The sequence below is a fragment of the Gymnoscopelus microlampas genome (genome assembly GCF_963454915.1).
Source record: "Gymnoscopelus microlampas genome assembly, chromosome: 7".
Classification (NCBI taxonomy): domain Eukaryota; kingdom Metazoa; phylum Chordata; class Actinopteri; order Myctophiformes; family Myctophidae; genus Gymnoscopelus; species Gymnoscopelus microlampas.
Genome location: NC_139944.1, coordinates 29,586,356 through 29,600,031, shown reverse-complemented (window position 1 = coordinate 29,600,031; position 13,676 = coordinate 29,586,356). Strand labels below are relative to the sequence as shown.

The following is a 13,676-nucleotide window of genomic DNA, read 5'->3' as shown; positions in this document are numbered from 1 at the left end:
ACCGTAGAAAATGGAAAATAACCCTGATGGTGTTTGCGAAGTTGATATTTTCAAAGAGGCACTTTTCCCAGCGAGTTCTATGAATTCCGACTCAGAGGTGGAGAGGAAGGTGTTCATTTAAATAACAAAAAGCGGTGAAGCGTACACAAACAACCTGACAGCGCGATCAAAGAAACGGCAAATTAGTCACAACAGACGTGAGCTCAGGTTCCCTGAGGAACTTGATGAGGTCTGGAGGCATTGAGGGACAGACAGAACACAGTGCTGATTTGTTTGCACTCATTAGTTGCCCAGGAGCCGAGCAGCAGGCCGTTTGCCAGCCACTCGGGTCTGTTTGCATTCTGACGAGTAGAAGGAAACACTTCCTTTTGCACCACTTTCTTTTGTAAATATGAACTGGAATAGGTACGGTGTCTTGTCTTGTGGTATTTGATTGTGGTTTATTTTTTATCTCCTCTACTACCACTGAACATCAATGCAAAGTCAGGTTTCCACAGTACAGTTGATGGTCTATACATGTTCTTTTCTATTACATTTTTATGTTTTGTTCTCTCATCTCTGCCATACATTGTAACGTATAAAGAAGGTTAACCTCTTAAGCCCTATATATTTCGGCATATGATCTACAAGCTCACAAGACAGCTAGTGAGCTTGTAGATCAGCTATTTTCACTATTTTCACTATTTTGTTGGTTATTTTAATGTTGTGAAATTTTGTGAAGATTTTTGAACATCTTTGAACATTTTCCACTCTAATGACATGCCCAAAATAGGGATGCCAGGCTGAAAGAGGTTAAACACCAAACACTGGGCTCACAGATTCTTAGTATTCATGAGTTACAAATTAACCATTCCACAAATCATGGAATCTGACAGATCATGTCACTGACCTCTTCACTGGGTGATTTGTCTCAGTGTGTGTTTGCTTTGCAAGTGTGTTACATAAGGGAACAGCTAGTAGATAGGTACAGTAGATAGATAGATGGATGGATAGGCCTACAGAAAAAAAGATACAGCTAAAGAGTAGCAAATCATGATTAATGATTAGGAAAAGAGTACCAGAACCCAGGATATTGTATACTACAGAAATATTGCTTGGCCCTCAGCGCTTGGACTGCCTGGGAATTAGCGAGGTGAAAGAGCTAACAAGTGTAGATATAAGTGTATTCAAAATGCATGAACAGTATATTAACAGTACTAGGCCGATGCCCTTTGGGAAACGATGCCTGTAGGGAGCTCATGCTATCCGGTTATGCAATACCCGTTGTACCTGTCAGAGTACCCGTTGTCAGAGTACCCGTTGTCAGAGTACTTAGTGCAGTACCCATTATCATGGTAGCTGGAATACAGTCTGACCGACTTCACACCGGGTACAGCACTCCCTTGGGTCCTTGGCGATACACATGCCGAGCTTAAAGTCACGGACATATCAGTCGGATCGGAGGTTCTGGACAACCGGATCTCCATATATGCCCACATGGGCATATCGGTTGGATCGGCGGTTCTGGACAAATCGCCGATCCGACCGTTCACACCAGGCACTCCCTCGGGTCCTCGGTAATACACACAGCAAGTTTCAAATCGATCGATTGAACGGTTCTCAAGATATGCTGGGGGGAGTTAGGCACACGCAGAAATATGCATAATTTATATTAAGATAACAGTACATTAACAGGTATAAATATAGTCAAAGTGTCCATATCAATCTACACCTGGTAGTGTGAGTAGAAAAGAGTCAATCCATTGTGAACAGTGAGAAAAATACAATCTATACCTGGTAAAATTCTATCACAGTACATGGCCTAATGGAAATAATGGCCTGTGTATTGTTTTCCCACGTTCATCAAACGTGTGGGCTTTTAAAATGGCAATTACTGATTAGTATTATGCTAGTGATCATCTTTTCACAGTGAATTTCACACATTTAAGTGGATGTGCTTTACATCCTCAAGTGACTTCATTAGTGCAGCATCTATGGCTCAGCTCTAATATTCTAATACAATGTACAATGTTTTATTTGTATAATAGTGTCTGTAGATACCTATGGATGCTCAATAGAATAAAAGAAGCAATGTAACAAGTGACAAACACTACATGTATCGGTGACTTTAAACTGGTGAGTTTTTTATTAACTTTTTAAACCAATCCAACGACCAGAACAATTTAAACCAAGCATGTTTTAGTTGTATTGTTGACCTAAGTCAAACAAAAGAAGATTCTATGCTTTATTTAGAAAGCCAAAGATGAAGCACAGATCACATGATTTGCACTGGATGCTACACGCACACTCACACACACACACACACACACACACACACACACACACACACACACACACACACACACACACACACACACACACACACACACACACACACACACACACACACACACACAGACAGGCTCCATCCCTTGCTCCATCACTGTGTTTCTTCTGTTTGTGGCCGAATAGAATGGCCAGATTAATGGGCACCTGATCCGAGCAATAAGTTATTCTGAGGAGAAAAAGATCCGGTGTCATACGCAAGCAGGCCTGTCCAGACACAATGACCCCTTTCTCAAGTGCAACCAGAAACCATCTCCACTGCTGCTTAATATTTCAGAAAAATGAAATGAGCTCTCCTCATTGGCTATTCTTCACTTCTCAATCAGGGACTGTTACAGGACAGGATGTGTGGTGACAGGATTAATGGACCAGAGGGAATCTCTTTGGATATACACATGGGAAAGTACAGTGATGTTACTGTGAAGGCCAACGTTAAAATGTATTTTGATTAGCAGGTTTTGTTTCATAAATCCTCTGAGTAAAAGTAGTACAAGTAAAACAAAGCATTACAGTAAGCTTGAAGAATATGGTTTAATTGGTTAGAGATATTTCTCTCTGAATAACAGTACATGACAGTTGAATGCCAATAGCTTGAACTTGAATAGAACGATAAAATGAACATGTACTTCGAGTAATGATGGACAATGAAATGTTGCACACGTGTTGTACTTTGAATACCAATTCAAAGTACCGGTACTCTTTGAATTGGTATTCTATTTTTCTGTTTTATCCACCAGCACAGTGGAGAGAGACAAGAAAGCAAGTGCAGAAGGAGGGGCTAACATTTGACACTGGCTTTGACATGAACAGGACTGAATCACTTGACATCACAACCAGGCGTTTACGCACATGGCATCCTGCGTTGATCTGAGGCTGAGCCTCTTGTGGCCTTTCTGTGTCAGGATGGAGGATGTGTGTGGACTACCAAGTCAGCTGTTGGGAGACGACCATAGATCTTTCTCTGACACTATAGTGGCAGGCAAACACCCATGAACATGAAGTCAAACGGAAAACGTTTGACTGAAACAAATACAAAATGTATATATTGGATACAGACATCAGGAGAAGCAAGACACAGGAGTGAACTTTCAGGAGGGAAAGAGGGATAAAGTGAGCACTTGTACACTAATCGTGATCCAACAGTGCCTACTATGCTTACCCCAATTAAAATAGGCTTCATTTTGAGGCATATGAAGGGTGATAGATCTAAAGCAGCTTACTGTGGATTTATGCTGGATCTAGTATGTGTGTAGGCGCTATATCTGTGAGGTATACTTAACTCTTAATATGGTGTGATGTAACATGTTCATGACAACAAATCATGCTTTCTCTTTTTTCAATACAATAATTCCTCTCAAGAGTTTTGATTAATTGTAATATTGTTTGGTTCAAGTCCCATAACTAGAGACCCAATTGTACAAAACCAGTTTCGTATAGGGGTCAACACTTGGTGTTCTGAGTTTGAGTCCCAGTCTCCCAGAGACCTTTTTTATATGTAATATACTTTGAATTGCCTTTGCATATGAAGTGCTATACAAATAAACTTGCTTTGCATTTAGATTAAAATGTAAACTTAACTTTCTCAGACAACACAGTGGAGAGAGAAAAGCAGGATAGGAAGGAGAGATAACATCCGAGATAGTATGGTTATGATCCTGCTACCATATCAGTGACAATGTGGTAAACACAGTAACTGGCTTCCATCAGGACACTGATTAATGATTAACCACATTAACACTGACAACCATATATTTTTGGCAGGTCATTATTGGCCAAATGTATTTATTTAATTTGAAATAAGTGGAAATAGCAGATCTACAAGCTCACAACTCATCACATCATGATGCGTTGTGAGCTTGTAGATTGACTATTTGTGCTATTTATCGTAGGCTTTAAGAGGATAGGATATAATTATAACCAACTATGTTGGTTTGGCTGTGACATTCTGGGTCGAAAACATATATTTCTAACGTATTTTTTTTTTCTGTGAAAGTGTCCTTAGCTATTTTTTTGTTTTGTTAAATGTTTTAGGTATTCCAATTCCTGATTCCCTACTGTATGTATTCTAATATTTGGGTCGTAGGTTAGTGGGTAGAGAGTCTGTTAATCAGAAGGTCACTGGTTTGCCCCCCGGCCCTGGTCATCAGCCATCATCTGGGTGAAGCTGAAACTGAACTTCCTCCCCAAGACTAACAAAGGTCTCCCTTTATCTTTCTGCTTGGACCCTTGTCCTGCTAATAGTCTGGGAGGATGAAATGCATGCAGAAGTACACGTTATTCCTCTTAGTTCCACACCCCACTAAACAGGTTCCCTGACCAAACTGTAGTAGAGATATTAGTGCAACGATAGAGCTCACCCAAACCGCCCAGCTTCACATGAACACGGCCAATTGTGTTTGTTGTGGACTAACCCCTAGTCTCTGCGGTGGTGGGCAGGAACTTTACCCCTGTGCCCCCCGTGCCCCCAACTCGGTCGATCTTCTACAAAGACAACATATGTCTAGAGCAGTGGTTCTCAACCTGTGGGTCATCTGATTTCGGGGGGGGGGGGGGTCCCCAGATGACATGAAAATGACAGTTGAAATGACAGTTTAAGGACTTTTAAAGGAGACACACCATGAATTTCACTTGTTGAAAAAAATGTTTTTTTTTTAACATTCAGTCATTCATTCTCATTTCAGAGATTTTAAGAATGGGCGTGTCTAAACAGGCCATCTCAGAATGGCAAGTTTGCTTACATCACAAAACTTTCTGCCCATGTATTTTGACAGACAGAATTGCTCAGTACCGCAGTACAGCACCCCTCTGCCCAACAGGACGTTTTGGTATTGCAGCTGAAAGTGCTTTATAAGCCTGAGAGAATTGACTTGGGATGAGTATATCTGAGTGTTGATTTAGGCTCAAACCTTTTGAAAATGGTTTGAGGGACATACACCATATGATATTAAATATCAAATATTTTTTTTAAATTCATGGTGTGTCTCCTTTAAGACCTTTTTTTAAAGGAGAAAAAAAAGAGAAAAGAAATTAAATGAAAAGAAATCAACAAACTACTATAAAAACTGGTCAAATTGTCGAATAATTAAGAAAGAGGCAAAGATTGTGAAAATAGCCGATCTACAAGCTCTGTGAGCTTGTAAATCGGCTATTTTCACAAATATTTATCTTTTGGGGAGGGGGGGGGGTCCCCAGTTCAAATATGATTATTTTGGGGGGGTCCCCAGTTTTAGGTTTAGAACCACTGGTCTAATACTACTCACCGTTAGGTTTTATAACAGCTCTAAATACAGCCCTGACTATGCAGGCAGCTGCTTACACTGGACACTCCAGGAACATGGACTTTCAGTCACTCATATGTCACACTATCCTGTGGTTTCATTGATTTGGGGACAGAACACGTGAGCCAAGCTCGCTCAGTGCATACAGTGAACGTTCTCTATCCATGTATCAAATGCACATCATCTAGTTACAAGTAGACATTACATTTATAGGGATCAGGCCTGAGTTATCATAGGACGCCAGAATCAAATCACATTTAGGCTGCTGCCATGCATTCATGCCGAAGGGGGCTGTCTGCCTCATCCTGGGTACAGTAGCAGAGGAAATGTGATCATGTTGCTCGGTAATGGCACAGGATAATGGTCTATTCACTTAGATAATCCATTCATCCTGAGAGAAAAATCAAGTGCACAGAACATTTCCTGATGTTATGAAGTCATTGGGGCTCTAGCTCTCATAATCAAATGTGTGCAGTGAAGCGGTCATGGTGCACTGTTTCTCAACTGATTTTGTACTTGGAAATGACTGTTGCATTGACCATGAACTCAAGACAAAAATAACAATAATACTGTATTAGTCAAGGAACATTGACCAATATTCATCTATTACGGTTGTTACGAACAGCGTGACCCCCCTCTGAGTACCAACGCACTGGTTGAGAAACATTTGTTTTGGTCCTTTTTAGACACTAATTGAGTGCAACCCATTCAATCCAGGGAAGCATCTTGTGTCATTTTAGATTTTATATAGCAACATACGTTTTTCAGAAAAGGATTTAGAAGGAATTTGTAGAATCGGCTTCAGGCCTCCCAAACATCCACCACTCCCAATCGTCTACCAAGCTTATAAGCTCCAGGCAGCACTACGTTAATCAGTACGTGTCCTACTCGACACCAGGGTTTAAATTCCTCGATGGATGAGTAGGGAGACCACCGCCAACCAACAGAATATTTATATTGTATTAACATACTGTACTGTATCGCCCATATCCAACAATGTTTCAAGTATTTAAAAAAGTTCTGGATTGCAGCTTAACTTACATTTGAAAAATATGTATTGTATTATGTATTACCGTACGTGTGTTGTTTTTAGTATTTAGAGCAGGAATCATAGCGTGAAACATAGCCAGCAAGCACGTGTGTCCTACTTTTAAATGTAGGCTACTACAGTTACAACCAAGGAAACCATGATAAGGAAATAACACAAAAGCCCATTGACTGAAGAAAACCTACACTGTTAACCACTTTAACCCTAGTGTCCCTTTTTTGGGTATGTCAATATAGACACAAAAAAGCAAGTGACAAAACAAGAAAACAGATGTACAGGCTCACACAAAGTGTCATGATGCAAGTCCTAAGTGAGCTTGTACTGTAGATGGGGCTATTTAAAATAACATGTTGACTAGGACTGAATAGTGGTTAATATAATGTACCAACAGCATGTACAAACGTATACGTGCACCAACAGTACATACTCTCTCACACACACACACACACACACACACACACACACACACACACACACACACACACACACACACACACACACACACACACACACACACACACACACACACACACACACACACACACACAAACCTGCTGATAACTGTTCAAACATGAGCACCGGCACTGTTTATTTGAGAGGATCGTGGCCAATCCACTGATCCAGAGGTTGAAGTCTGTCGCTGTTATTTGCTCTTAAGAAAACTCAGATACTGCCACTTGAAAACAACCAGAGAGACATCGATAAAGGAAGTGGTATTACAGAACAGAGTCAGCTGTGACATGGGAGCACATATTGATGTATTGATTTAAAATCTATAGGGTGCATTGAGCTGCCTAAAGTCTGCATGACTCACAGCTTTTACACTTATTAGTTGTTTCAGCATCTTTAAAGTAACAAATGTAGTATATACAATTTATAATCATTCTTCTTACACTATACACATCTTAATGGGACAAATATTAACATGTTACTATGGTCTCATCCAGTGTAACTTTATAATTATTTTATTTTATAATTTCACAGTCATGTAGTTTTTGTTCCCAATGAAAAAAAGTACATTCCACACACAATGCAGCAAAAACTAAATTCATAAGTTATGATTTGAATTGAGTTGGATTGTAGTGTTGCTTTTATATGAATATTTCTTGCCCATCCACTAGAATACACAGTTGTTGTAAAGTACTGTGTGACCAATGACCATGCAAGCAGGTACATTAAGTAGAGAGACCTACAGAGATTTGAGTTGTGGAGAACTGAAAAGCCTTTCATCACCAACCCTCCTCTCAGAAAGAGTTATTTTCTCTCCTTTTCATTCTTATCTGGAGCACACATTCAGTGCAGCAATTTCATATTAACACACACACCGTTCACAGTAGCCCCCTTCCCAGTGTAGCAGCGTATCACTTAAATTTGATATGTTGCACTGGCTTGTGCATGTTACTTGGAACAGTACTGCCTCAGAAAAACCGAACAACGACAAAAGTTAAAGAATAAGTTGACATCTGAATCTCCTTATTTCCTTTGTGCCAGCCGAAACCTCTTACCTGACTTGACCAGTCCTTCCCTGGCTCTGGTAGGCTGCTCGGGACAGTAGAGGCTATGGCTCATTCTCTGGGCCATCTCTGGGCTTCTTCCTCATGTGTGTGTATGTGTGTCTCCTGGTGTGAGCTGGGCTCTGTGTGTGTGTGTGTGTGTGTGTGTGTGTGTGTGTGTGTGTGTGTGTGTGTGTGTGTGTGTGTGTCAGTGAGCCCTACATGAGTGTGTGCTGTTGTCAGACTGGGCACCCTAGCGTCTGTCCTTTAGACATGCCTCCCCTCGGCAAAGGGCGAGTGTAAACAGTCACATGACCACTCCTGAGCATTCCACTGCCACCCCTGACTCCCCCTCCCCTCAGCTCCCACTCTCCCCTCCCTATCTCTCTCTCTCCTTCTCTTCCTCCCTCCCTCCCTCAGTCTAAACTCAAACCTGTTCTCACTCTCTCCCACACTATCTCTCCCACGTGTGCTCTGCTCTGCTCTCTCTCTCTCTCTCTCTCTCTCTCTCTCTCTCTCTCTCTCTCTCTCTCTCTCTCTCTCTCTGGTCACTGCAGCCTCTTTCTCACCACCTCTCACTGCTGTGTTGTTAACTTATCGTCTTCACAGCCTCCCACATGCACTCACTGACTCTTTATGCACCCACTTCCTCCCTCTTCTTGTCTCTTTCCCTCAATCTTTCTTTGTCTGTCTTCCTTTTTCTCTCCTTCTATCTGTTCTTCTCTTCCTCCGTCTTTCTGTGGCTCTCCATCTTCCTCCCTTTACCCCCCCCCTCTCTCTCTCTCTGTCTCCACCCTTCTCTTTCCATCCACTCTGATAGTATGTTGTCTCTAGCAGTCAGGATCAGAGCTGAGGGTTTAATCTCAAAGGCTTACTGCTCATATTAACTAAAAGTCATGAATGTTTAAAGGAGTACTTCACCCCAAAACAAATACCTATTTTCTATCAATTACACACCCCATGAAGCACTGAATTCATGAAGATGTTTTTGTTTTTGTTGCATTCCTGAGCCAATAATTTGATGACCGGCGGACTCTCCGGTAGGAGACTCTCTCAGTGTCCTCCTTGAGACATTAGCATCTTTCCGCCGGTCATCAAATTATTGGCTTAGGAATGCGACAAAAACAAAAAAATCTCCATGAATTCAATGCTTCATGGGGTGTGTAATTGATAGAAAACAAGTCGTTTTTTTTACTCCTTCTGTGTGCTATAGCTCTTAAACACACCAGCAGCAATATCTGCGGTAGCAACAGTCATAGATTGCACCCTCCCAAAATGGTCAAACTTTACTAGATTTATCTACGGAAGATTGATTTTGAGGTTGTGACTGACTGGCATTTATCTGATGTCGTAAAATTAAGTGTTGTTGATGTAGAATACATTTAAATTCTTACAACACCAACATTTCAAGCAGCCAATAGGAAGGGTTAGAGCAATACATTAGTGCCCATATTTCATCGTTCAATTTCTGTGATTCCACAATGATCATGTTACCGAGAAGGGCCAGGACAAGTGCTCGGAAGAAGGCTAGAGGGACCACTACACAAACTACTATACCATAGGGCCAAGGACCACAAAAAGATAAAGGAAAAAAAAGAAAAATATCTTAATTCATAATGTACCGTAATATTTTAAAATATACTATTTAGAACAAGCGACCGCTCGCCCCCCGTCCATTGAGTTCGATGGACAGGTGGCGCCATCTTGAGAGGTTTTCAGCTATTACTTTCAATGGCGTGACGTCATGTTCTCTTTCTATTATACCGGGCTATTCAAGAGATTACATGTTTGAGAAATCATAGCGTCCCTTGTTTTGTATTCGTTCACTTTCCTCTGACCTTGGGAAGTCAAATCAATATTTGTGAAAATGAGCCATTCCTTTCCAGAGACAGTCTGAGATGGCTGTGGTTGTCTTGAGAGCGTAAAATGAAACCAAATGGACCCTTTTTTGGTTTCATTCTACGCTCTCAAGAGTTAAAGATCCATGAGGGTCCATTTGGTTACCAAACTCTTCCATCATTTAGCTGGGGACCACCCGGAACCCCCTCAAGGACCACTGGTGGTCCCCGGACCACTGGTTGAGAACCACTGTGATAGAGTCATAGAGGGCTTATTGTTTAGGCTTGCACACCCAATGAGCGTCATCAAAGCTGTGATGTGACCACAACCTTTTTTTTAATATAATAATCTCTCTCATATTATGAATAAATAAAAAGAAGCTTGTATTTTTTATACCCTTTTTGTGCTCACCCTAAAGTATAATCAAGGAGTATTTGGTTGTTATGTGGCATACAGAGTTCAAAGTTGCCTGTGTTGCTATACTTTTCAGGTCTATGATTAGCCCCAAAGAGACGCGCTTGGTTTAACAACTGCTTTGATCTAATATCAAAGCATCTCTTCAACAGTGTGGCAAATGGTAGTGCAGCGATTGTTATGTTTGTGTCCAAATGAGATATAAGCATTCCTGAAAAACAGCGGTGTAAAAAGTAACTAAGTACATTTACTCAAGTACTTTACTACCAATTTTCTGTACTACTCCACTTCATCTCAGAGGCAAATATTGTACTTTTACTCCACTACAATTATTTGAAAACTTTATTTACTAGTTACTTTGCAGATTTTGATTATTATTACAAAACAAACATTAGCCATTGCAACCCTATAATTTTATAGCCGATCTACAAGCTCACAATGCGTCGCAACGCATACTTTGTTACTTTACACCACTGTTGCAGTGCGACATGTTGTGGTCTTGTAGATCAGCAAAAATTCAGTGCACTACACTGGCACGCATCTAAGAAAAAAAAAACACCCGTCCAAATTATGCAGGCTTGGCCTCACATTCAAATGAATATTTTTGTCTCCACATGTTACTCTTCCAGTATGTTTGCATACAAACAATGAGGCAAAATAATAAATAAATAAAAAATCACGTCATTTCTACAACATCCACTTGTAGCAATGTTCTCTCCTGTGAAATCCTCAGTAATTGTTTTTGAGAGGCTTAAGCCTCCAAACACAATACCGGATCAAAATTGTACAAACTAATGTGTTTGCCAAAGCACATGTACCGCTTCAAATTAGATCTCATTATATCACATCCAAGCTTCCCCCAAATCTGTCATTTGAAATTACCCATAAATGTATGAATGAATAAATACATAAACAAACAAACTAATTCTTGCAAGTAAGTTTCATGACCTTTTCTTCTAGACTTTTTCCCCCTCCTTTTTGTTTTTAGACTGGTAAAAGCAAGACTTTCAGGCAAAAATGTTTATCTCCTTAGAGGGGTACATGTCCACCACCATGGAGTCTAGGGGGTTAATCCACGTGGTGTATCCCACTAGGCCGAGCGTCTACACCAACACAATTGACCATGTTTGGGGGAAGGAAGCTGGCGGGGAGGGCCATATTTATTGCTGCGTCAGCGACGTATCCGGGCTGGGGGCGCACCTGTGAGCAGTGGTGGAAAGTAACTACAGTAAGAGTAAAAACTAACAGTACTTGTACTCAAGTACTGTACTTGAGTACAATTTTGAGGTACTTTTACTTCACTGGAGTATTTCCAATTTTCAGTACTTTTACTTGTACTCTACTACATCTCAGAGGCAAATATTGTACTTTTACTCCACTACAATTATTTGAAAACTTTAGTTACTAGTTACTTTGTAGATTTTGATTATTATTACAAAGCAAACATTAACCATTGCAACCCTATACATTTTATAGCCGATCTACAAGCTCACAATGCGTCGCATCGTAACGCATTGTGAGCTTGTAGATCTGCTATTTTCAAAATATAATGTATACATTTGAAAACTTGAAATGGGTCATTCTGCATAATGAGTACTTTCTACTTTTGGTACTTTAAGTACATTTTAATACCAATGCTTTTGTACTTTTACTCAAGTACATTTTGAATTCCGGACTTTTACTTGTAACAAAGCATTTCTACATTGCAGTATTGATACTTTTACTTACTGAGCCAGTAAGGTACAACAGCTGTTGGGAGGGGTAATTGGCATAACGATTGAATTGGGAGACAAAACGGGTACAAAAATTGGCAACTTAAATAAATAAAAAAGTCTATTGACAATAATGTAATATTAGTGTGTTTGGCGTCACGAGTTGTTCCACATACCACATAGAGACAGACCCACAATGTCATGGGCTCAAGTTGGGCTCATGACCTGTGTCAAATGTCATCCTGTCTGTCCGCCCCTTCTTTCACGACAGACAAATAAAATCAACAGAACACCTCCTAAGAGGTAGCGAAGTGGCACGGCCAAAGGCAGCTCATGGCCAACAGGCAACAGGTCCATTACACCTCTACGTGCATGGAAAGCAGAACGACAAGGTGGGATAACCATCAGAGGTTGGGTCACAATTGTTCTCTAAGAAGGGCTGTAACGTGATAAGGCCAGAACCTACCTGAACCGTTGGGGTTTCCATTAGAGTGGTTTCCATTTTTTACACGCTGCTGCTTTGCCGGTGGCCCGTGGTCAATGTTGTAGGCCTTCTGTGTGGAGGAGAGGAGGAGGATAGTAAATAATAGTTTCAATGTAGACATAGTATTGCGGAACATTGTAAATCAGAATTCATACTAGTTCATGTTGCGTTGCTGGCATTGCATCATAATAAAATATGTCTGAAACTTGACATCTAATGGTGAAAAAGCAGGGTACTGAACGGGTGGTGCCAGTTGATGTCACTACCTTATTCTAGAGTGTGACACAGACAGGACAAACTGAGAGAGGAAACTCCTGGGCTACTCCTGCAGCCTGGTCGCCAGAGAAAACGTTGTCAGAGTACGTTTTGCTGAAAATATTATCACTGTACACAGAAACGTACAGTGATAACATTTTTTATCCCAAAAACGTTGCATGTGAACGTGGTCCGCAGATGAGAATCATGTAGGGTCAATCGTCGATTTTACGTTGCATACTAACAAACCCTAAACCTAACCTTAACCTTAACCCTAACCCTAAGCCCTAAACCTAACGTTTTTGTGGTCCAAAAACGCTGTCATTGAACGTTTCTCCAGAAACGATAGGGTTGACTCCTGTCATTAGCTCTGATAATGTTGGCAGAGCAAATGACTCATCACAAATGAGTAGCCACTTTGTGGCGCGTTATGACTGTGTTCAGATTTCGATATCCAGCATTGGCTGGGTTATACCTGTCAACTCGACAGAGCAAGGCCTTAAAGAAAGGAAAGCACTTGCATGGAGGACTCTGAATGGTGTGTGGAAGTACAACCTCCACTGACATATCAAAAGCTCAGCTTTTTCTCTGCGTTTGCGTTTGGTTTTGGATGAGGACATCGCCTGCCATAAATCTTTTCTGCGGTTTTCCCTATTCTTCCCCTAACTCCTTTTGGTGATATCTCCTGACCTAGCACAATACCAGCCAATAACGGATGGCCAGTGCAGTACCCTGCTTTTTACCAAAGATGTCAGACTTCACACAAATTTTGTTACCCTTTAATATACTGCCATTAGAATGCTACAATGCTCTGCAGAGGAACCCAGA

At 40.9% G+C, this 13,676-nt stretch overlaps 1 protein-coding gene across 2 annotated transcripts in view; it reads right to left on the bottom strand.

Moving 5' to 3' along the window:
- The window catches only part of LOC311049088 (protein FAM107B), a 37,627-nt gene that overhangs the window by 11,690 nt on the left and 12,261 nt on the right, over window positions 1–13,676 (bottom strand). Inside the window, exon 2 of one of the 2 annotated variants that reach the window (XM_084062545.1) lies at window positions 12,576–12,663. In XM_084062545.1, the coding sequence (XP_083918671.1) occupies window positions 12,576–12,663 (88 nt within the window). Of the gene's footprint in view, window positions 1–8,156; window positions 8,327–12,575; window positions 12,664–13,676 lie in introns of those variants that run through there. The other variant, XM_084062546.1, reaches the window with a different exon arrangement.